The 25,512-nt window shown below is 47.3% G+C and overlaps 1 protein-coding gene across 1 annotated transcript in view; it reads left to right on the top strand.

The window, feature by feature from the left end:
- Positions 1-411: 411 nt before the first annotated feature.
- The window catches only part of ABCC1 (ATP-binding cassette, sub-family C (CFTR/MRP), member 1), a 135,022-nt gene continuing 109,921 nt past the window's right edge, over positions 412-25,512 (top strand). Inside the window, exons 1-5 of the mRNA XM_006871999.1 lie at positions 412-570; positions 1,117-1,293; positions 2,780-2,905; positions 11,033-11,170; positions 12,697-12,822. Coding sequence (XP_006872061.1) covers positions 412-570; positions 1,117-1,293; positions 2,780-2,905; positions 11,033-11,170; positions 12,697-12,822 — 726 coding nt within the window. The remainder of the gene's footprint in view (positions 571-1,116; positions 1,294-2,779; positions 2,906-11,032; positions 11,171-12,696; positions 12,823-25,512) is intronic.

Raw genomic sequence — 25,512 nt, forward strand, 5'->3', positions numbered from 1 at the left:
ACTCAGGAATATATAGTCATTTAAACAACCAAAGGGCACATTCTGCATTCCTGCCTCTTGGCCACTAGCACACAGCCTTTCTCTTTCCATGAGTCTAGAGCCCTCAGCTGCTCTCTCTCTCCATGTCCTCATCTCTGCCTCCATCTCTGGTGTTGCTGCTTCTCTAAATAGGATCCCACATTCCGCTCATGCTCTTCTCCCTTGATGGTGCTGTAAAATTAACTACTCCCCCATTTTTGTTACAAAACTTTTACCTTTACAGTTGTGACAGTCGCAATGAGTCATGATAACAATTACTCTCTGATGAATCATAAGAATATAGATGTATATAGTATTTAGAATAGGGCATAAAGGTTGGCAATTTGGGTGTTATTCACAGTGAAAAAGATGATGCTGGGAGTGGCATGGGGGATGGGGGGTGGAGATGGTAATAGTGGTGATGGGGAAGGAGGACGGGATGATGTCAGTGATGGCGTTGGTGACAGTGATGGAGATGGTGGTGGTGACAGTGATGGTGGTAGGAGTGTGATGGTGGAGGTTGTAGTGCTGATGGTGGTGACGGTGATGGAGGTAGTATGGTGATAGTGCTGATGCTGGTGATGGTGATGGAGGTAGCAGTGGTGCTGATGGTGGTGACAGTGATGTGGTGGTGATGTCGACCTTGGTGACGGTGATGGTGGTTGTAGTGATGGTGGTGGTCATGGCAATGCTGGTGGCAGTGAAGTAGGTAGTATTGGTGATGGTGGTGGTGATGTAGAAGATAAGAAGCCTTTCATAAGACAGTAAAGTAGGGGTGATTCATTTGACTAAAGTTTTTGTCATTCACAAATGATCAGCATTAACTGTCCTCTTTAAGGACAGTCTCCATCTTTCATACAAAGAATGGTATCTGCCATGTCCCTTATATAAAAGGAGGCCCACGTTTATCTGTTTTTACTTGTGTCTTCGTCTTTTTAGCTACTGATCTGTTTTGAGTTCACGTGTTCAGCCTCGGAGGCCCTCGGATAAAGGGTCTTTTCTGTTGTTGAAACCCCAGGGCAGCTGGTTTTGAGCCCCACATGACCTTCTGTCCCTTTGTGGCATGTCCCGCTGACCTGAGCCTCTTTGTATCCACAGGACTGGAATGTTACGTGGTATACCAGCAACCCTGACTTCACCAAGTGCTTTCAGAACACCGTTCTTGTATGGGTGCCATGTTGTTACCTCTGGGCCTGCTTCCCCTTGTACTTCCTCTATCTCTCCCGACATGACCGGGGCTACATTCAGATGACGCATCTCAACAAAACCAAAACTGTAAGTCCCTTGGGATTTCATTGTGGTGGGCGTGTCTGTACTTGGTAGGTGTGTGGTGGTAGATGAAAACACACCTTATACTTCACCTAAATTCCTTTCTTTACAAGGCCGGATCATAATGTGGTAGATAGCAACTGGGGTTTCAAATACCAGTTCTGCCACAAATTTCTTTCTCTCACTGACACCATTTCCTGATTTGTACAATGGGGATGGTAGGACCTATCTCAAGGAATTACCAAGCACTTTAGGATAAGCATTGGTCTGCTAACTGCAAGATCAGTAGTTCAAACCCATCTGCTGCTCTGCAGGAGAAAGATGAAGCTGTCTGCTACTTTAAAGATTTGCAGTCTCGGAATCCCCACGTAGGGTTGCTATGAGGCAGAACTGATTCGCTGGCAGTGAATTTGGGGTTGCTTCTTCCTCTCTTACCAAGCATGTTGCTGTTGTTGAGTGCTATCAAGTCAGTTACGACTCATAGCGACCCTGTGTAGGGTTTCTGAGGACCAGCTGGTGGATTTGTACCGCTAGCCTTGTGGTTCAAACTGACCTTGTGGTTCAGTGTTTATCCTGTATTGTATCTCCTTGTAAAATGTAATTCAGATTTCGTCTCTGTCTGGCTCAGAATCCCTCTGATAGCTTCCTCCAGTGTCACAATAAAACCTGCAAAGTCCCCACAGTTTTCTAGCATGAGCTGGCTCCAGGATCTTCTCCAACATCTCCTTTCCCCCCACCGACTCCTGCTCATCCCATAGCATCCACTCAGCTTTCTTTTTTCTTCTTAAAGCCTTCAAGCATGTTTCCACCCCAGGGCCTTTGCACTGACTGATCTTGCTTCTTGGATACTTCTTCAGCCCTAATACTCACTCCTTTCAGCTCTTTACTCAGGTAACAGAGGCCTCCCCAAACCTCCCTACCCCAAATCTCTTTATCCCCTTCGCTGCATTCTTTGTTCTCTTGAAGAAGCTTATTACTACTTGGCATCATACTATGTGTTTTTCAGCTTCTTTCATGCTGCCTCCCATTAGCATGTCAATTCCAGGGGTGCCGGACTATCTCTTTCATTCACTTCTGCATCTTGACTCCATGAGAAGTACATGGTATGGAGTCGGCCCTTCATACGTATTGGCCAGATGAATGAGTGGTTATTGGGTGGAGGTCTTCTGTTGGGTGCTGGGGTTGTAACTGTAGAGATGCTGAATGGGCTTTTCGGGGGCCAGGCAGTCATACTGGGGGTGGGAGAGGGTAGCAAACTGGTGTGATGGCCCAGGTAGCTGCTCACCAGACCTAGGACTAGTTTGTGTCCCAGAGTGCTTGCTGCTTCCTAGAATGCCAGCCAGCAGTTTCGGGATTCGCTGGTTCTGCCGCAGGGCTGAGTTTTGGGAGGGGCCTGTTGAGATGAAATGGACTCAATGGCTGTGGGCTTGTTTTGTTTTTCAGGGGATTTCAATGTCGCAGTTGATCAGACTTGAATGTGCTTTTCTTCCAGGCCTTGGGGTTCTTGCTGTGGATCGTCTGCTGGGCAGACCTCTTCTACTCTTTCTGGGAAAGAAGTCAGGGCGTGGTCGTGGCCCCAGCGTTTCTGGTCAGTCCAACCCTCTTGGGCATTACCATGGTAAGTGTGAGCTGCTCCTAAGCCTTTGACTGCCCCATGAGTAGTGGCGTGCCGTCGAGATGAGAAGATCTCACCATAAAAATCCAAAATCTGGCTTCTCTTGGAAAACTCCGAGAACTGGCAGTACTGAATTCATAGTTGTTTCTTTTTAATTTAAACTTCTTAAAATTATTATTAATTATAATGCCCTGCTAGTTCAGCCAGTAGAGCATGAGACTGGTAATCTCAGGGTCGTGAGTTCGAGCCCCACATTGGGCGTCGGCTTTCTTTGGAGTCCTCGTGTGGTGCTATAGGATCAGCACTGGACTGCTAACCAGAAGGTTGGTGGTTCAAATCCACCAGCTGCTCCTTGGAAACCTTATACCTGGTCACTATGAGTCAGAATTGACTCGAGAACGCTTAACAACATTATGAACTGATTGAAGGTTCACAAAGCAGATCTTCAGTTTTACATCCAATACATTTCCTTTCATCTCTGATTGCAATCCCCTCCATGTGACGTCTGCTATCCCGCTTCCTCCTGTGTTCCTTGTTTCTTCCTCCTTTGCTCACCCTTCTGAATCCGTCCTTAGGTGAATGCTACTGTTTGGCTCTCTCTGCTTCACTCGTATTGTTGTACCTCCCTATAGACCCATCTGTTGCTGGAGAAGGATATCATGTTTGGTAAGGTGGAGGGTCAGAAAAAAAGAGGAAGACCACCAACGAGATGGATTGGCAAAGGGGCAGCATCAGTGGGCTCAAGCGTGGCAATAATAGTGAGGTTGGCCCAGGATCAGGCAGTGTTTCGTTCTGCTGTGCATAGGGTCGCTATGAGTAGGTACCGACTCGATGGCATTTAGCAACAACAACATAGAGTTGTCTGTAGCTTGGCTGAATATTGAGCCACAGAGGTGAATTCAGTGCCAGACCTGAAGAGTGACCAAACAAGGGTCATGGTCTCAGGGTCTCTATCTGATGACTCTGAGTTTTCTTCCACACTGTCTCTCACTCTCTCCAGGCCCTTCTGATGTGATCCCTTTCAGAGCAGTTGACAGTGATAGCCAGGTGCCATCTAGTTCTTGGGTCTCCACATCATTGCACCTGATGCCCTTGTGCTCCGTTCTTGTAGTTTTGTAGTCCATTGAACTAATTTGAACTCGTAGTGTTTTATGGCAAGAGTCAGTGGGCGCTGAGGGACAGCCGCAGACTGTACCCTGGCATGTGTTGTTGTCCAGTTTGCTTCAATCCCCACCAAGCCCTGTTGCCCTCCCGACACTGAGACTGATGCTGGGGTTGTTGTTTGTGGCTGTGGTTGTGGTTGTGGGTTTTGTGCTGCCATCTCTCCTTGGCTTCCTCTATGTTAACTGTCTGCAACTTGATAGCGTTTTGAGTTTTCAGGCTCTGGGGTAGGGAATGGGGATGTCAGGGGAATTATAGTGAGAAAACATGCAGGGAAATGGCTTTATTCATTACTGCTGACATGTAGCAAGTGCTTACTATATGCTGGCTGTTGTTCTTGGGATGTTACACATCTTAGTCCATCTAATTCACAAAACATTGCTGTGAGGTCTGACTTCGTCCTTGTCCCATTTTACAGAGGAGGAATTTGAGGCACAGAGAGGTTAATTAAGCACCCTGCCCAGAGGTCACACAGCTTTAAAAAGCATGTGGAAAAATTCCATGATCTTTTAATCATGGAATTTTGAAGCCCCCTCATACATGGGCTAGTGAAGGGTAAAGCCCGGAGTCCAAGGTTTTAGCCCCTGCTTTCTGCAGCTGCTGACCACGCTCACAGCACGGAGCTCTCTGGATTCAGGGCTGTTTCCACATATGGACCCAGTGCTGGGGAGAGCAGAGGCCCTATGATGATGCTGACGGAGGAGGGCAGGGCATTCTGAGCAGAGAGAATAATTTGTCCACGGATGTCTTGGCGGAGGATAAGAGGGCACACCTAAAGGAGGAGGACAAGTATTTTACAAAGCAAGAATGTGGAGTGGGAGGCTGCCAGATGTGACAGGAGAAAGAAACTCACTATCCCCGTTTTGTAGATGTGAAGGAACTGGCCCAGGGTCTCTGCTTACAAAGCAACAAGCCGGAGTCAAGCCCAGGCCACCTGGCTCCTGCTTCCGTGCTCTTCCATAACAACTGCCTCACTGTATCTGTTTGTGAGGCTGTTTGCTAGGCTTTAACCACCATTTAGGTTTTGTTCCTGCCTTTTATCTCTAGAGCCTGGCCAAGCACTGCATACATGTGTCAAGAGAATGGGTAAAAAAGGGGGCTTGCTTTGCTGGGCTGAAGGTCTTGGCTTCTGTCTTTTGGCAGAGAATATACAGGTGGACTGTTTGAGGCTGGATCAGCTCATAAACCAGGAACAATCCAGTGGCTGGCTGTGTTCCATAGGTGGTGGTGGTTGGTTATTGTTTGAATATCTTACTATATTTTTGTTGTTGTTTAGAATGTGCACAGCCGACTATGTATCAATTCAACCGTTTCTGCACACACTATTCAGTGACATTGTGCAACCATGCTCACCCGCCTTATCCTAGTTCTTCCTCAGTAGCACTGCAAGCATCCTGTTTAGTTGTTCACGTTGCCTGATGGCACAGTGGGTTAAGCATTGGGCTGCTAACTACAAGGTTGGTAGTTCGAGCCCAGCAGTTACTCCGTAGGAGAACGATGAGGCTGTTTGCACTCATAAAAAATGACAATCTCAGAAACCCAAAGGAGCAGTTCTACTCTGTCCTCTGGGGTCGCTATGGGTGGGAATTGACTCAATGGCAGTAGATTGCCCATTTGATCTGACATAAATAGTTGTTAAAAGAGCACCCTGCTCAGGGCAGACATTCTTAATTAGTGAAGCTAAACTCTTGTTTGGTTTAAAGACGTCTTCGGAGGATATTTTTGGTTTAAAGTTTAAAGGTGATCTCAGGACAGTAGTGGTTTTGGCCATCATGGTTCCAGGAAATCTAGAGCCCATGAGGGCTTTGAAATTAATTCTGCTCTCCATGATTCTTCTTTTAATCTGACTTCTTCGGTTGAATCTCTGGTGAAATAGTCAGTGGTGGTAGGCAGACACCATCCAGTTCTTCTGGTCTCTTGGCAGGGGCGGGGCAGTTGTTGACAGAGACAACTAGCCACACAGTCCATCTCCTCCTCCTGTTCCTGGCGCTCTGTCTTCCTCGGTTGCTCCAGGCAAACTGAGACCAATTACTATGCCAAGAATGACTGCTTGCAAGCATTTAAGACCCCAGGCACTATGCAGTGAACTGGGAGCTGAAACAGCATTAAACTTATTAGGCCAAATCGAGGAACCAACTCCCATGAGGTATTTGGTTGTATACAAGCAGCTTCGACAGTGACTCCTTTTTTGTTGTTGTTAGTATTTGTTGTTATTGTTAATATTTTAACAACAATTTTTTTAAACTGTTTTATTGTGAATTATGTGATAGTTTACATGGGAGAACATTAGTTTTACATTCATCCTATTGTATATCATCTCATTGCCGTGGTTACAATCCCCTCCATGCATCATCAACCAATCAAAGGGTATAGACCCTGCAAGCCTGCCCCCCACCCCCACCCGATCGTCGGCACACAGCCCCTCTCTCTGTCTGGGTCTAGATTCCCCAGCTGCTGCATCTGTCCACGTTATCATCTGTGTCCATCTCTGGTGTCACTGCTTCTCTGGGTAGGGTCCCGCACTTCGCTCTTCAACCTTGATGATCCAGGGGCCTCCGCTCCTAGATTGCAAAGTCAACCACTTCCTTCCTTTAACAGCAACTTTTGCCATCCAACTTTTTACAGGTATACAGCTTACTGACAGCAATTACATTAATCAGCTGTACCCTCCTATCCTTGATCAATGTGATTTTTTCATCACCTAATGTGCAAGTTGATACTCCATACACAATAACCCTCTTCCCTCCCTAGGTAACCTTTAAGAAATTTTGGTCTCTATCCATTTGTCCCTCTTGTTTTTTTTATAGAGGTGAGGTTATGTAATGTTTGTCCTTTTGTGTTTGACTTACTTCACTCAGCATCATGTTTTTTAGCTCCCTCCATACTGTGCCATGTATCAAGACTTCTAGCTCATACCTGTACATACGGACCACATTGCGTCGATTCATTCATCCTTTGATAGGCATTTAGACTGTTTCCACCTTTTGGGTAGTGTGAATAATGCTGTAGTGAACATTGGTGTACAGGTATCAATTTGAGTCTCCATTTGCAAGTGTTTTGGCTATCTGTCTGGGTATGGAATTGTTTATAAAAATAGTCCTATTTTAAGTTTTTTTGAAGAACAACCACACTGTTTTTCACAATGGCTGTACCATTTTGCATTCCCAACAGCAAATAGATAGAGGTTCCAATTGCTGTATGTCCTTGCCAACATTTGTTTTTTTTCTTTTTTTTTTTATCTTATCCTCCATTCTGTTAGGAGTATAATGGTATCTCGTAGTGGTTTGGATTTGCGCTTTTCTGATGGCTGGCAGAGGACATTGACCGTCTTTCTGTGTGTTTGGTGGCCATTTGAATGTCCTGCTTGATGAAATATCTTTTGAAGTCCCTTACTCATTTTATGATTGACTTGTCTTTGTGTTGCTCAGTTGTCAGAGTTTTATATATACATATTTTTTGGTCATTAGATTATTACACCCTCGGAAACCCTGTACAGGGTCGCTATGGGTCGGAACCGACTCGACGGCACTTAACAACAACAACAACAGATTATTACTGGATATATGTTTTCTGAAAATCTCTCCCAGTTGGTGACTTGTTTTTTCACTTTTTTTGGTAAAGTCTTTTGATGAATACAAGTTTAAAACTTTTATGAGGATCCTTGAATTTATTTTGTCTCTTGCTCTTTGTGTTTCTGTTATTGTATTAGATATTAAATCTATTATTGAAAGTTAAGCCTGGCAGTGTTGCCCCTGCATTTTTTTTCTTATAATTTTATTTGTATTTTTAGTTTTCTTTGGGATTTGTTATGGTGTGAGGTATGGACCGTGTTTCACTTTTCTGTCTGTGAAAACTCCAGTTTTCCCAGGACCATTTATTGAGAGAGTTCTTTCCCGGTTGGACGGACTTAGCGCCCTCGTCAGAATCAGTCGGCTTTCTTCCTGACTATCCAATTCCATTGCATTGGGCGTGTTTGTTGTTCTGTGAGTATCAGGCTGCTTTGATTACTGTTGAGTTGATTGCGCCCCATAGCTACCCTGTAGGGTTTCCGAGGAGCGACTGGTAGGTTTGAACCACCAACATTGGTTAGCAGTCCAGTGCTTATTCTACAGCACCATACCAGGATGCCTTAATTACTGTTGTTGTTAAGCGCCATAGAGTCAATTCCGACCCATAGCAACCCTGGTGTAGGGTTTCCGAGGAGTGGCTTGCAATTCAATTGACTTTGCAGTCCAGCACGTAATCCCAGAACTCCAGGTTCACTGTAGGTGTATGATATGTTTTAAAATCAGGAAGTGTGACTCATCCAAATTTAGTCCTTCCCTTTCAACGTTGCAGCAACTTTAGCTGTCCGGTGTTTCTCTCTATTATGTCCAGTCCATATGAAGCTGAGGATGGGTTTTTCCACTCCTGTCAAGAAGGCTGCTGGAATTGTGACTGGGATTGTGTCCGATCCGTAGATGCTTTGGGTAGAGTAGATACGCCAACAATGTTAAGTCTTCCAGTCCATGATCGTGGAATATCTTTTCATTTAGTTCAGTCTTCTTTCGTCTCATTCAGCTGTGTTTTATCCTTGACATAGGGTTTCAGTCACAGCTAGGCTGTTCTTCCGAGGCACTTCTGAATGATCTTGAACCTGCAACATCTCAGTTAACAGCGGAGTGCATTGTCACTCCCTCGTTGCACCTTCCAGAGACTCCTACGCTACTTGCCATCGAGTTGATTCTGACTTGTGTTGTCAGCCTGTGTGAGATGCATGAACATGCATTCCTATCTATGTGATTTCGGTATATACGTTTACATTTCTACTTGAGGTCTAATTTACATACAGGAAAGTCCACCTGTTTAAGTACATTGTTGCTGTTGAGTTACTTCCACTTGATAGTTCTGCACCATCCTCACAATTGTTGTTACACTTGAGCCCATTCCTGCTGCCACTGTGTCAGTCCATCTCTTTGGGGGTCTCCCTCTTCTTTGCTGCCCCTCTTGGCAACAGCATTAATGCATTAATGCACCTCCAGCGGTGCATCTGGTAACTCCTTCGCTTGTAGGCAGTGGCGGCTGGGTTACTGGTTGATGTGATAACATCTCTGATTTCAGTTATGGCAGAGTGTTAGGTACTGTGGAGTCTCGTGTAGCCAGCTAACTGCATTCGTAATTGTGCTGATGTCATTCTTTCCTTCCCGAGTTCACGGATCCCTGGACTCCAGGTTAAAACCCCAGTCCTCAACAGCAAGGTTTTGAGTCAAGGCATGGCATCTCTGCAGTCTGACATTCCGGCATTTCCAAAAACTGACTCTGGCCTCTCGAGTGGACATGAGATTGTGTGTGTGTGTGTGTGGTGGAGGGGCACGCAGGAGTGGGAGCCAAGGGGCCAGTAGGCATCTGGGTGGAGGGAGTATCAGGTCAGCAGGGGGCGCAGAGCCAGGTGAAATGACTGGTGGCTTGGGTATGTAGGGTAGGAGGATGGAGACAGAGGGACAGGCAGGTTTCTCACTAGAACCGCTGGGGAGTGAGGGACAGACTGGGAGTGGGTGGGTCCCCAGGAGTCTGGCTCAGTACCAGCCTAGGCTGTTCACCTAGTGAACGTCCGGGCTCTCTCCATGGGGTTTTCACTATCCTTCAAGGAAAAGCAGTTTTGTTGTTCATTTTTTCTCTGTGATTATTACATGTGGTGTCATGTGAAAGTAGGAGTTATGGTGTTGTGCTGCAGGTGAATGTGCTGGACTGCAAAAGTGGTTTGAACCACAAGGTTGACGGTTCAAGCTCACCAGCTACTCCTTGGAAACCCTATATAGAGTCACTATGAGTCAAAACCAACTTAACAGCAACAACAACAGTGTGAAAGTAGCAGCCCTGAGCATCCGGAATGAGATCCAATTTCTAGACCACCTTTCTAATAAAGTGCCTTTAAGACAAAACGAGTGCCCTTAAGGTCAGTAGTGGGGAACATTTTTTCTACCAAGGGCCCTTTGGGTATGTGTAGCACCATTCGTGGGCCATATAAAATTCATCAACTTAAAAATTAGCCTGCTATAATGTGATGGTTGGAACTGCAGTTGCCTTTACAGGACCAGAATAAATGAATTTGAGGGCCTTATATGGCCTGTGGGCCAGACGTTCTCCACCCTTGCCTTAGGTAGATGAACGTCTCTCAATGAGTCTTTATTTCAGCCCAGCGGGAGCCGTCTTAGGGACTGGTAGGGGTGGTATGAATGAGTCTGTGCAGGCAGAGAATTGTTTGTTCAGCAAGTTATCAATCCAAACCCACTGCCATCGAGTTGATTTCAGCTCATAGCAACCCTATACACAGTTTCCAAGACTATAAATCTACAGAAGCAAGACAGCCCCATCTGTCTCTTATAGAGTGGTGAGTGGTTTTGAACTGCCAACCTTCTGGCTAGCAGCCCATTGCCTAACCCACAGTGCCACCAAGGCTCCTTTAGCAGATGCTGAAGAGAAGAGAGCAGTTAGCATTATCATGTGAAAGAGAATAACCAGGAATGGTCATGCCTGGGACATGGTCTTTCCAACTGTAAATCAAGGGTTGGAAAACTGCTATCTAGAGACCAGCCTCTGCCTAGTTTGATAAATAAGGCTTTATTTACAAAATACAACCACACCCATTCATTGACGTAGGTTGTGGCTGCTTCCACTCTTCACAAGGACAGAGCTGAGTAGTGACGGAGACCATATGGCTAGCAAAGGCAATGGTATTTTCTCTGCAGTCCTTTGAGAACCAACTTGCCAATCCCGGTACCAGACAGCACATTCTCCTGACTTATCCATGGTTTCCCAGCTCTCTACACAGGCTCCTTACATTCTGACAGGTGGTACCATCACAGTGGAGGCCTGCAGAGAGTCTGTGCCCTGCCCTGAGTCACCCCGCGAGGTACGAGGGAGCTTCTGAGGCAGGTCTTGGACCAGCGAGACTCCTAACCACTTTTTTTGTGCACTTCTCTCTTCCAGCTGCTTGCTACCTTCCTAATCCAGCTGGAGAGAAGGAAGGGAGTCCAGTCCTCCGGGATCATGCTCACTTTCTGGCTGGTAGCCCTACTGTGTGCAGCTGCCATCTTAAGATCCAAAATCATGACTGCCTTAAAAGAGGTAAGTGATGGTCTCGCTCTGCATCTTTCCATGTCTGTAGAGATCACGCATTACCATGGGAACCAAGAGTTGGATACCACATGGGCCTGGCTTCTTCCCTGGGGATTTTCCTCCACCACCAGATCTTCATGAAGGTGGGTCCAGCCTTTGTTCTAGGACCTTCTTTACTGAGGGCTCCAAGTATATGTGTAGCTCCAAGGGCCCTTGGGGATCTCTTGAGGGGTTGTGGGCAAATGCTGCACACCACACTTGAATTTCTTTGAGCAGCAAACAGCAAGGCGAGGTGCTCCAAGCATCTTGAGTTTGGAGTGGAGCCCAGTGGAAACCGTGTTTGGAGTGGCCGTTCCCCTAGGGGACCTAGGTCTGTCCCCACATGGCCTCTGTGCTATCAGCTGCTTCTCTGGCTGGTGGTGACCCTGTTTACATGGACTGACATGCGCTGCTCTGGTCATTTTGAAGAGCGTGCACTTGCAGAACCCATCTTCTCTCCCTTGTTGTCTTTGAGCTCAGGCAGGTAGCAACGGGAGGAAATGAAGCTGAGCATTGGTTGAGCACCTGTAGTCTACAGCATAGACTGCCTCTCAGTATGCCCTTTCTTAGTGGTGGGAGCTGGTGTTAATTAAGCTCTTGTTTATAAAGCACTAGGCAGGGGGCTACGTGTTTTTATGAAAAACTTTGTTGACTTCTCACAGTTACTCTTAGAAGGTTAGGAGTGAGTGCTGTTGATGTTTTAAGCTGTATCATTGTTTTGCTGTGAGGGTCTGTACTGAGCATTGTTGGGTATTAAGCAACATCCCTGGCCTTTATCCAACAGCCTCCCTACACTACCCAAGCTGTGACAACCAAACATGTCTTCAGATACTGCCCAGTGTCCCCTAGGAGTCAGTTATGATGTCTGGTCTGGTACGACTCATAGTGATCCTACGCACAACAGAGCACAACACTGCCCGGTCCTACACCAGAACACAGTCGTGCTGTTGGAGCCCATTGTTGCTGCCACTCTGTCAGTCCGTCTCACTGGGGGCCTTTCTCTCTTTTATGGAACCTCCACTTTACCAAGCCTGATGTTCTTCTCGAGGGAACTGGTCCCTCCTGATGACATGTCCAAAGGACATGACAGGAAGTCTCACCATTACTGCCTCTTAAGAAGCATCTTTGTCCCCTACGAGGCAAGACAGCCTCTGGTTAGGACCTAAGAGCTATGTCTTTTTATAGATGAGGAGACATAGACCCAGAGCGATTACGTAAGATGACAAGATCCCGCAGCCAGTGAGAGCAGAGCCAGGCATTGAACTTGGGTCTGTTTCACTCCCAGACTCAGGCTTCCTCCCACCTCGTGGGGCTCCCTTACCAGGTGGAAGAGAGTTGAGGGGGACCCTGCCTTCATATGATTGATTGCCTTTCTTCCCAGGGGAGGTGGGATGCCAGAGAAACTTCATCACTGACACATCTCCACCCTTTTCTCCCGACTTCGGCAAGCTGCTTCCAGAAAGTGACCTTCTCCTCTCTCCTCTCCTCCCCTTTAGGATACCCAAGTGGATGTGTTTCGCGATGTCACTTTCTACATTTACTTTTCCCTGGTACTGGTTCAGCTTGTGTTGTCCTGTCTCTCCGACCGCTCGCCCCTGTTCTGTGAGACCATCAACGACACTGTAAGTGTGACCACAAAACACATGTCATCGAGAGACAGAGATGAAGGGTGTGTGTGCGCGCACGTGTGCGTGAGGAGCTTGAGAGAAATGTGACGCCGTTTTTGCTAACGTTCGTTGGGTACTTATTCTGAGCCAGAATCATCCATTGAGGATCTCCTCCCATCCTCCCAGAAATGGCCTTAGTAGACAGAAACACAGGCTAAAGGCATATCTCCTGCGGTTGGCATGGTGATGTTAGAAAACACCAGTGAACTTTCAGAAGTCAGGATATTACGTAAATTCCAACTGTCCAGATTTTCTAGAAAATCAGGAGTTTTGACGGCTTTAGGGCTAGCATCCCACATGGCAGCAATGCATGGATGAGTAACTCGGAATCTGTCTACAAACCTGAAGGACTCCGTGACTGAAGGGAGAAGCAGCAACTCCAGGGTGGCAGCAAAGGAGTTTGTTAGGGAGACCGACCTATGGGGGATGATCCTAGACGGTGACAGGACCAGTGGACTTCCCCTCATCTCCCCCACTCCTGGTGTGGGAGGCAGGGGTTTTATGGCTGTGGTGAACACAAGTGGCTGCTTGCCAGAACTTTCGACTTACAAGGCCATCCCTTCAGAAGTTACATAAGGATGGTTTAGCAAATGGAAGTGAGGTGTCAGACAGCAAAGCATGCGTCCCCTTCAGCAGAGCTGAGGAGAATTGTCCTTGTAGTGCTTTGTGACTTATATGTACGTGCCTGAGGAAGTCAAGTGTGAGACCCTGAGTCTGTTCTTTCAGTATCAGGAAAATCTTGTATGGACAAAAGGGATACCGGCAAGGCAAGCTGGCTAGTCCTGGCCACTCTGCTGCTCGTAGAGCCAGAGTGGACACAGTTACTATTGCCCTCAACTCTCCTCCCTTCCTCTCCCTCCCTACTTCTTCTCTCTTCTCTGCTTTCTCTCCCCTTTTCTCCCCTTCCCTTCCTCCCGCTTTTCTGTTTCCTCCCCTCCTTCCCACAAACACCGTGAATACTACCAGGAGCCATGGACCAGTCTCAGACACTGGAACCAAAACAAACTGCGAGGCAAGCAGAGACCCTGCTCACTTGAGGTGTTCGTTGTTGTGGAGGACACAAACAACTCGGGAATCAAACCTATGTCAAAAAACATCGCAAAACCAACCGAATTGCCACGGAGTCAGCCCCAACTCATGGCACCCCCTTGTGACTCAGAGTAGAACTGTGCTCCACAGGGTTTCAACGGCTGATTTTCCCGGCAGTAGATCACCAGGTCTTTCTTCTGAGGTGGACTTGAGTCTCCAAACTTTCAGTTAGCATTAGCCATTTGCCGAACCCAGGGACTGAAAGGGCCCCCAGCTCAGCTCATTTCAGAGCCCTGGTCCTCAGCACTGGGGATGTCACTTGTTCAGTGGGCGTGCCTTCTCCACAGGACAGCCTGGCATTTCATTAGCCTTCCCCAGTAGTGGCAGCCTGCTACCATACACCCACAGACACTGGTGGGAGGCAGGGGTTTTGAATGGCTGTGGTGAACACAAGTGGCTATTTGCCAAGACTTTAGACTTACAAGGCCACCCTGTCAGTTACATAAGGATGATTTAGCCAGTGGAAGTAACCTGAGGGACAGCAAAACTTCTGAGTGGACTTGAACCTCCAGCCTCACGGTTAGCATTTGTCATATGCTAGACCCATGGACTCCTAAGTATATGTCAGCTGGTGGTAAAAGCTGAGAAGAAGGAAGCAGGTAAGGAAATAGAGAACAGTGGTTGGGGGCTGTATGTCATTTACAACGAGGGAGGTCAGAGGCCTCCCTGAGACAACTGTATTATGACCAGAGACCTGGAGGCCAGCAAGGGTGGAGGCCCCCTTCGGGAGCAGGGAGCAGCAGGGAGGCCTATGGGGCTGGAGCCTGCAAGGGGAGCAAGAGGGACAAAAGATGGAGGACGAAAGGTCGGAACAGTCAACCTGCAGCCTGATGAAGGGTTCACATGTTGTTCTGATTATGGACGAAAGTTTTGGGACGTTTCTTAGAGACTCTTTGTTCATGGTTAGGCAGCTGTCACTTGGCGACAGTGCATTGGGAGCAGGTTTCAGCTGCTGTGGTCTGTGGGAGGTGAACCTGTGGGAGCTGGTACGGAGGAGGAGAGTGATTGTAGCTGGGAGATTCTGAGAAACCGCTCTGTGTGTTCTAAGAGGCTCTCTGCTCACAGAGCAACTGGTGTGAAAAACTGAGCAAAACGTGTATGTGTGTGCTTGTTTGTTTCTGTGTGCTTGTGCACATGTGTATATATGTGCTTGTATGCATGTATTTGGGTGTGTATCACATGGTTGTGCATGTGTGTGCAGATGCATGTCTATTTTCATGTGTGTGGGCACATCCTCATGCGTATTATTGTATGTGAACCTGTGTTACACACATTTATTTTCAGGAATATTTGTGCACAAGTGTTTATGCGTGTCGACATGTGTGTTTGTGTCCATGTGGCTATTTGTGTGTGTGTGTGTGTGTATGTATGTATTGTGCTTGTGTGTGTCTCCCTGTGTGTCCTTAGGTTGTATGTTTGTGTGTGTGTGTGTGTACCTGTGTGAATGTGTGCATATGTGAGTGTTGGTGTGTGTCTTAACGTTCACACTAACATGGGCCATGCCTGAAACAGCCATTGTGCTCCTGGCCCCCCCTCCCCCATTCCTCTCACAGAGGTGGGGCTCCAGTGTTTATGGTGGCTGTTGATGTTGTTCAGCAGTGCCTGTGGGTGTGTGGTAGCAGGCTGTCATCACTGGGGAATGCTAATGAAATGCCAGGCTGTCCTGTGGAGAAGGCACGCCCACTGAACAAGTGACATCCCCAGTGCTGAGGACCAGGGCTCACTTCATGTGCCTCAGGTTCCTGGGGCTGGAGGCTCTTCTCCCCAGTCCCTATCTCATGATTTTCAGGAATCCTGTCTTCCCTTGGTGTCTCACAGCCCTGCTTCCACCTCACCCCTGGTCTCTTGACAGGCATGGGAAGCACTGTTGTTTGCAGCAGATGTGAACTTGGGTGTAAGGCTGGTGACATCTGACACTAGGCCACAGGCTGGGCAGAGGTCTCTGTGGCTGGCACTCCTGGTCTAGCCAGTCTGCCCCCCTGTTGTTTTCCTTTTCAGTAACTCAGTGAATTTGCCATTGGCTTCATTGCAATCTAGAGTCTAGACCAAGGATTAGCTCATGGACCAGATCTGGCCCGTGAATAAAGTTTTATTGAAACACAGTCACATCCATTTATTTGTTGTCTCTCACACTACCAAGGCAAAGTTGATTAGTTGCTGAAAGAAACTGGATGGTCCACAAAGCCTAAAATATTGACTCTTGGGCCCCTTACAGAAAAAGGTGTCTCAGCCCTAATCTAGAAAGAACATTCCTTTAGTTTTGAACTTCTAGACTTTCTCCTTTCCATTTTCAGGTCTTCTCTCTTTCTGTGAAGGGCAAGGAAGGGGAACTGGCATTTCTAAGGTGTCTGTTTTGTACCCGGCCAGTGTATCCATAATAGAGCAGGGATTGGAATGTAAGTTCAGATTCTTGGAATTTGGCTTTTGAATTTACATTCAAGGGTAAATTCGACCATTCTGTAAAACCATTTTGCTCCATTTGGCTGTTACCTGCTGAAGGACAGGGTCTTGGCTCAGTATCTGCTTTGTGTTTTGATGTAAGTTCTCTAAGGCAAGACCCAGGTGAGACAGGGCTCAGTAAACAGTAGGCCCTGACTGGTAGGTACCTTGCTGCTTTTAATGGGGTCAGTACTCGGTATGTGTGTCTTGTTTGTGGTAGGTACTCAGCGCTGTGTCTTGTTATTGTACGGGTTCAGCACTTAGCACTGTATCTTATGAAAGGGTAAGGTCTGCCCTGGGTCTCACATAATGTCAGATTAAGCGCTCCTCTCTGGCTTTACCTCCCTATAATACCGGGAAAGAATAGGGAAACCCCAAACCAAAGTAAACCCACTACCACTGAATTGATTTTGACTCATAATGACCCTGTGTTGTTCAGTGCCATTGAGCCAGTTCCAACTCAGAGCGACCCTGTATAGAGTTTCTGAGGAGCAGCTGGTGGGTTTGAACCGCCAACCATGCATTTCAAACTGACCTTACAGTTCAGTGCTTATCCTACTGTGACTCTATAGGACAGAGTCCTTAGGGTTTCTGAGACTGCCTCATCTTTCTTTCTCCTTTGGAGTGTCTGGTGGCTTTGAGTCACTGATGTTCCAGTTAGCAGCCCGACACTTAATTCCTGTAGCACTGTGCTGAGAGGCTAAGGGCTTTTTAGCTCGCTCAGACCCTTGATACTCAGTGTGGAATCCACAACCAGCAACCTTGACCCCACCTGGGAGCTTGTGAAGAAATGCAGGATCTCCGACCCCACCCAGACCAACAGAATCTACACTCTAACAGCATCTGTGAGTGGTTCATGTGCATAGGAAAGTTTGAGAAGTACCAGTTTAAACCATTGTTGTTAAGTGCACTCGAGTGGGTTCCAACCCATAGCGATCCAGGATTTCTGAGGCTGTAAATCTTTACGGGAGCAGAAAGCCTCATCTTTCTCCTGTGGAGCGGCTGGTAGTTTTGAACTGCTGACCTTAAGGTTCACAGCCCGATTCATAACCACACTACCAGAGCTTCTTACAGTAGCCTTAAAAAGTTTAAACCATACAGTAGCCTTAAACAGGAGATTCCCTCCCCTCCTTTCTTCTTTTATATTTTAAAGGAATCATGGCTCAGTGAGGGTTAGGCCTTAGAGCTTCACTTCAACCCTGAATTCCGTGGTGCAATAGGAGAGATTCTTCACTTTGGATTTGGGCAGATCCTAGGCTTTAATACCAACTTGGTGTTTCAACAAACATTTTTTAATCATCTGTTGTATATGGTGCTTAGCACTGGGGGTTCAGCAGTGTGTGAAATACACATGGTTCATGTCTTGCTCAGTTACGTGTTATAGTATTCGGGGCTCAGCTGGGCAGTTCTCACCTCTCTGCCACTGCAGTCAGAAGTGGTTGGGCAGGAGTCCTCATTTACATGCCTGGTGCTTCATGTTGACCGCTATATCGGCTGCAGGACCTCTGGTCTCTCCATGTGGCCCGGGCGTCCTCACAACATGACAACTGGGTTCTGAGTGTGAGTGTTAACAAGAGAGAGCCTGGTGGAAGCTCTTTAACCTTGGACACTAGTCCCAGAAACGTTGCTTCTGCTGTATTAGCAGTGGTGGTGGAGGTGGTGGTGGAGTCGGTTCTGACTCATACCGACCCTGCACAGGGTTTCCAATGCTGTAAATCTTCACGGGAGCAGAAAGCCTCATCGTTTTTCTCCTGCGGAACAGCTGATCTTAAACGGTTCGCAGCCTGATTCGTAACCAGTACGCTACCAGAGCTCCTTCTATGTTGGTGGAGGCACTCACAAAGATGTGCCTAGATGCAGAATTATACATATAGATGGGAGAGTGCCCCGGTCTCACTGTGAGAGCGTCAAATACTAGCTCCATGTGGAATTGAATAGGGACGTGAACAAGGTCAGAGTCAGAAACACCTCAGGACGTAGCACTTCTTTAATTGGAAACGCCTCTTCTCTGCTGTACTACAGACACACCTCACTCTTGTCTTCAGCCTCTTAGCTGTGTGCCCCCTCCACCTCTGCCCTGCTCTGGCAAGAATTACAAAGCTCCTTTAGCCTGTCTGAATGTTCAGAGGGTACATTCTGCAAGCCAGCCTGCTGCCCACAGGCACTGGGCTTTACTTACCTTTGGAAAATACAGACAACCTCTTGCTTTTAAGAAGCTTATAGGAAAACACCCATTAATCGGGTCAACATCAGTGAGTATACAGTGACCATGAGGTGAGGGAATCAGGTTACGTGATGTGACCTGGGGCATGTACTCCTCTTCTTGGGACCTCAGTGTCCTCCTCTGGAAAATAGGTCAGGGCTCCATTTGGGTGGGATCCTGATTTGATGCTTGCTGCTCCCCCACCCCCAAACCTGTGACTTACAGAGGAGGGCACAACCAAGGTTCTAATTTGCTTTTGGGACGTCTGGATGTGGACTGAAAGATGGGGAGAGTCCAGCCCCTGCTGCAGCAGGCCATCACATGCTGCCTGTCCTCAGAGAGCGGGGTCAGCTAGGCCCCAGGCTGGCTGAGGTCAGGCAGGACCTGGGTGTTGGCCTGCAAGCATTGAGTTCCTCTTGCTCCCTCATATGCTGAGTCACCCCCTCCGGCATCCTCCCCAGCTGGCCCTGCTCCCATTCCGTGGCTCAGACATCTATTCCGGGCCCTGGTTTCTGGGTGGAGTTGCTCCTTTCTGCCCTCTGGGCCCTGGGGCAGGCTGGGTTTGGGGAACCTGGGCACAGCTGGCTGAATCTCACAGGGCTTTTCTGAGACGCTGCCTGTTCTGGCTTCCAGTCATTTTATCTTTCTGACAAGGAGCCTCTTGCATAGGGGGAGGGTGGTTGTTACGTGCTATCGGGGTGTCCGACTCAGAAATCCTATAGAGGGTTTCAGAGGCGGCAAATCTTTCCCCCTTGGAGTGGCTGGTGGATTTGAACTGCTTATCGTTTGGTTAGCAGCCCAGTGTATAACCCACTATGCCACAGAGGGCTCCTTGCGGGGAGGTTAGAGGGTTTTGATTTGCAGATTTGTAGGGAATGTGGTGAGGAAATCAAGGACACATGACATTGCTTAGGTTGTCACCGTGTGGTCCACGGCTAGTAGGGCCTGTCGCTCCCCTTCACTTGGAGCTTGATAGATGGTGAAATCTTGGACCTCTGAGTCATAGTTGTGTTTCACAAGATACCTGGGTGGTTCCTGCTTGAAAAGCCTTCAGAGAAGCTACTCAGTGAATTGGGGCTGAGAAGTATGATTACTGTTGTTAAAGTGCTATTGAGGCGATTTTGACTCTTAGCGGCCCTGTGCAAGATTTCCAAGGGGCAACTGGTGGGTTTGAACTGCTGACCTTGTGGTTCACAGTCCAGCGCTGATCCTGCAACACCATACCAGGAATTCCTGTCCCTGTAGTATGGGATTTTCCCTCTAATGTTTTACAACAGACGTTTTCAAACCTAGAGGACTGTGAAGGATTGTACAGTGAACACCCACTTAGCTATAGTTAACCTTTACTCAGCTTACCTCTGCCATCCATCCATCCATCAGCTAAGTTTTTTGTTTTTTTTGATGTCTGATGCTTCCTTTGAGGTACATCAGTACCCTTCACCCTGATACTCCAGTATATACAAATCATAAGCTGGAATCCAGTATTTATTTCCACGTCTTCTATGTTTGTTTTGGTGAACTTTACATACAGTGAAATTCCTCAATTTTCAGTTACCTTTTGCTGAGTTTTGGAAGCTGATTATATCTGTGTGACTCATATCCCTAGTTCATTCCCAGGACCCCAGACATTTGGGTTTTCCCAGTGAATCCCCACCTCCACCTCTAGAACTGTCACTGTTCTTTAAAGCATGTAAACTCCACTTTCTCTCTGTTCTCCTTCAGGCTTGTGGTCATTATTAATCAGCATGGTGCTGGGGACTGAGCTGGTCTCTGGTCTGGGGACCACTAGACTGTTGCCCTAGAGGAGCATGGGTGGGGGCGGTTGGGCAGCAAATAAACCTATAACTTCAGGATGAGATATAGCCTGGAGAGCCCACCTAACAACCCCCCTGGGGGCCGCGCTATGGTCCGCTTGGGGGTGGATGGGGTCCTGAGTCAAAGACCTAAGAGTTCTTGGCAGATAAAGCTGAAGATACAGTACAGACAGGAGAGTGCACTCGGTAGAGGACCCTGCTTATGCAATGGTCTGGTGAAGTAAGGCTATTCGTGGGTGTTGAGTTCTGCTTGTCAGGGACAGAGCATGAAAGATCAGGGTAGAATTGTGTGTCATGTAAAAAAATAAAATAAAAAATAAAGGCAACCCATTGCCATCGTGTTGATTCTGACTCACAGCAGCCACCCTTTAGAACAGAGTACGACTGCTCCTTGGCGTTCCCAGGGCTGGAAATCTTTATGGGAGCAGACTGCCTCATCTTGTTTCTTGAGGAGTGATTGGTGGGTTTGAACTGCCGACCTTGAGATTAGAAGCCCAGTGCTTAATCCATGGCACCATTGGGACTCCTGTCACATGATTAGGACTTGGAATTTTAATGCGATAATGACAGGGGCAAAGAGCCTCCAGTGTGACGCTGTGGGCTAACGTATCAGACTGGAAAGTCATTTGAACTGCAAGGTTGGTGGCTCAAGGTCACTAGCTGCTCCTTGGAAACTCTATATAGGCTTGCTATGGGTCGGAATAGACTCGACTCGAAGGTACTTAACAACCCCACTGAAAGAACTCTGGTGGTTGTGCAACAGTAAGGCACTTGGCTGCTAACTGCAAGGTCAGTGGTTTGAATCACCAACTGCTTCAGGGGAGAAGGGTGTGGTAATTTGCTTATGGAAAGATGAAAGCCTTGGAAACTCCATGGGGACCGTTCTCCTTTATCCTATGGGGTTGAATCAATGGCAGCAGGTTTTGGATGATACAAGTCCCTATGGATCATAAGCCATTTCATCCATAGCAATCTAGGGTTGCTGCCACACAGCGCAGCACTGTGCGTGGTGTCTCCGTCAGCTGAAGGCTGACGCAGAATTTGGATGTGTTTTGGAGGAAGCCCAGGAAGCTTCAGAAACCGAAGGCTGGAGCCAGGAGGAAAGGTCATCACCCAGGCAGCCGTTGCCTTGCAGGAGTCAGAGCAGGTGTGGAGGAAGGCTGAAGGTCAGAGATCAGGAAGAGAAAGTGAAGCCAGTTTTGAAGTGCTGTGTCTTACAAAAAGCAGTGTACTACAGCAATAGCCCCAGACTCAACGAGGAAACAGAAGAGTTAAGCTGGGAGAAATTTGCTCCACTGCTTACCAGTGTCTACTTTGTACCATTGCGACTCTCTCATTGTTGGGCATTTAGGTTGTTCTAGCTAGTATTAACGATAGTAGCTTGAGGCTACTGTACCACATTGCTTTATACTACGTGGTTCTTAGAGTCCTGGTATGGTACTGTTGGATCAGCACTGGACTGACCACAAAGTTGGTGGTTCAAACCCACCAGCCGCTCCTTGGAAACACTATACAGGGTCACTATGAGTCAGAACTGACTCGACAGCATTTAACAATGCATGGCTCTGGTGAGATCACCTGGTGTCCAGCCTAGATGCCAAGGAACACAGCTCTGCCTCTGAACAAATCAGGCTTTTCCTCCCTCGGCCTTGGCCGTCACCAGGACTTTTCTGAATCATGGTTAATTCTGAGTGGGAGACAACTGAAGAAGTCGCGCATGTCATCTGGGCTGGGAGCTGCACTTTGAGCTGAGTGACTGGAATCCCCCAGCTCGTCGTCCAATGCCCTGCAGCTGAGTAAACACCGAGTACTTGAGCTGAGCAGGAGGCCTTGTGCCGAGTCATCCGGCCACCTCCCCCTTTTGTAGTCTGTTGTCAGGTGCCATCAAGTCGGAACCGACTCATAGCAACCCGATGCACAGCAGAACGAAACAATGTCCGATCCTGGGCCAACGTCACTACCGCTGCCACACTGAGTCCATCAGTGATGCCAGCTGGCCAATCCATCTCGTTGGGGGCCTTCCTCTTTTTCTCTGACCCTCCACCTTACCCAGCATGACATCCTTCTCCAGCGACTGTTCCCTCCGGACACTATGTCCAAAGTATGAAAGAAGAAGTGTAGCCATCTTGGCCTCCAAGGAGCACTCTGGCTGTACTTCTTCCAAAACAGATCTGTTGTTCTTTTGGCAGTCCATGGCATAGACCTCGGATAGCTCAGGTTGCCGGTCTTTGTTACCAAACAAGTACTTCCTTCTAGATAGGAGTAAGTCCAGGTGTGGCACTGGAGGATAAGCATTGGACTGCTAAACCCAGCAGGTTGGCTAGTCCTCGGAAACCCTATACAGAGTCACTATGAGTTGGAACTGACTCAATGATATCTAAAAGCAACAGCAATCAGTTAGAGGAGCCCCGGTGTGGCGCTGTAGGATAACCACCAGACTGCTAACCGCAAGGTCGGCGGTTCAGACTCACCAGCTGCTCTCGGAAACCGTATACAGGGTCACTGTGAGTTGTTTATGAATTCTGACTTGACTGCACAAAACAACAGTATCAGTTTGGGACTTCTGGAAATCTGCTCCTCAAAGAGATCTGTTCCCTTTTCTCTGCTAATAAGGGGGGTAGGGGGGTGGGGGTGGGGCGCTATGTTTTGGTGATAATTTCAAATCATCTTGAAATCAGTATTTGGAGTCAGCCCGGGCCAGAGGGCTGGGGAGGAGGATTCCATTAAGCTCTTGTACTGGGCACCTGGTTGCTATGTGCCATCGACATACAGTACCATATTGTTGTTAAGTGCCGTTGAGTCAGTTCCAACTCGTAGTGACCCTGTATAGGGTTTCTGAGGGGGTGGCTGGTGAGCTTGAACTGCCAACCTTGGTTCACCCACCAACCTTGCAGTCCAGTGCATTAACACACAGCGCCACACCTCTGCCCTGTGGCCTTTCCAAGGCTGTAAACATTTATGGAAGCAGAGCTCTAGGTCTTCCTCTCAGTGTGAGTTTAAACCATGTGGTGGGTGGGTTCGCCTTCTTGACCCACAACTGGAGTTGGCTCATTTTGTAAGAAGGTCAGTCAAGATTTGTGAAGCCCATGCTTGTGACTGCCATGCATCTGTCCCCGCCATGCATCTGTCCCCCTTTTCTTCCAAGCTCTTCCAGTGCGTCTGCGCAAATTTTGAAATAGATGTCCCTTCCGTTGGATGGGTCAGAGCGAGACTCTGCTTCCAGTAAGCTGAGGTGACCCCTTGGGCACAGTGCTGAGTCGTGTTGAGCTGGGCATTGGCCCGTCGATGCTTGGTCAGGTGTTTTTGTGGAAAGTGCGGTTTGTACAGCTTCACTCAGAATCAGTGTAAATGCTGAAAGAAGACTGGGTTTGAAGTCCAAAGACCTACATTTGACCCCCCAGACTAACCAACAGGTCAGTAGATCTAACCCACCAGCCATTCTGTGGGAGAAAGATGAGACAGTCTGCTTCTGTGAAGTTTACAGCCTCCGAAGCTCTATGGGGGCAGTTCAACTCTGCCTGTAGGGTCGCTGTGAATTGGAACCATGGCAGTGGGGTTTGGTTTCACCTGTGACTTAACTCTTTGTGTCTTGGTATCTGATGGGAAGCAGGAATCTGCAGACTTTTTCCATAAAGGATCAATAATAAACATTTTTGCCTTTGAAGGTTGTCCAAGGGGATTTCAAAAAGTTTGTGGAAAAATTATCATCTTTTTATGCCATTTTTCCACCAACTTTTTGAAACCCACTCATATGGTTTCTGCCACAACCACTCTGCCACCGAAGACAATATGACTGAAGGTCATGACAATATCCCAATAAAACTGTATTTACAAAAAGCCATAGCATAAAAAAACAAAGATCAAGGAGAGGAAAAGAGAAGATGAAAGTATAAAAAAATTTTAAAAAGCCATATAGCCAGCCTGCAGGCTGCAGTTGATACGGTGCAAAATGTGTCAGCTGAGGTTTGTAAGAAATGGAGGCAGGTCACTGTTACTCCTGGTGCCGAGTATCTGACTGAAAAGCCATCCATTTCCTTTCTTGTTTCTGTTATTTGCATCTTCATCCTCTTTTCCTTTGTTACTTTGGGCCAGTGATTTGTCGATTTTTATGAATCCTTTCAAAGAACCCATTTCTAGTCTTGTTATTTCGATTGGTTTTCTATTTCATTTATTTCTGATCGCTAACCTTTGTTAGAATACAAGAAAGATGTTTACCTGTGCTTTATTGACTATGTAAAGGCTTTCAATTGTGTGGATCATGACAAGCTATGGACAACATTGCAAAGTATGAGTATATCGGAACACTTAATTGTGCTCATGAGGGATCTCCATGGACCAAGAGGCAGTCGTTCGAACAGAGCATGGGAACACTGAATGGTTTCAAATTAGGACAGGTGTGCAACAGGGTTGTGTTCTTTCACCATACTTATTCAACCTGTATGCTGAGCAAATAATCTGAGAAGCTGGGTTATATGAAGGAAAACATAGCATCAGGATTGGAGGAAGACTCATTAACAACCTGTGATATGCGGATGATACAATCTTGCTTGCTGAAAGTGAAGAGGACTTAAAATACTGATGAAGATCAAAGAGCACAGCCTTCAGTATGGATTACACCTCAATGTCAAGAAAACAAAAATCCTCACCACTGGACCAATAAACAACATTCTTACCAACGGAGAAAAGATTGAAGTTGTCAAGGACTTCATTCTTCTTGGATCAACTATCAACACTCACGGAGGCAGCAGTCAAGAAATTAAAGGATGTATTGCATTAGGCAAATCTGCTGCACAAGACCTTTTTAAAGTGTTGAAGAGCAAAGACGTCAGCTTGAAGACTAAGGTGCGCCTCACCCAGGCCATGGTATTTTCAGTAACCTCATATGGATGAGAAAGCTGGACAGTGAATAAGGAAGATATAGAAGAACTGATTGATGCCTTTGAGTTATGGTGTTGGAGGAGAATATTGAAAGTGCCATGGGCTGCCAAAAGAACCAACAGATCTGTGTTGGAAGAAGTGCAGCCAGAGTGCTCCTTGGAGGCCAAGATGGCCAAACTTCGTCTCTCATATTTCGGATGTATTAACCAGTCAGTCGCTGGA

The sequence above is a fragment of the Chrysochloris asiatica genome, unplaced genomic scaffold, assembly GCF_000296735.1.
Source record: "Chrysochloris asiatica unplaced genomic scaffold, ChrAsi1.0 scaffold00178, whole genome shotgun sequence".
Taxonomy (NCBI): domain Eukaryota; kingdom Metazoa; phylum Chordata; class Mammalia; order Afrosoricida; family Chrysochloridae; genus Chrysochloris; species Chrysochloris asiatica.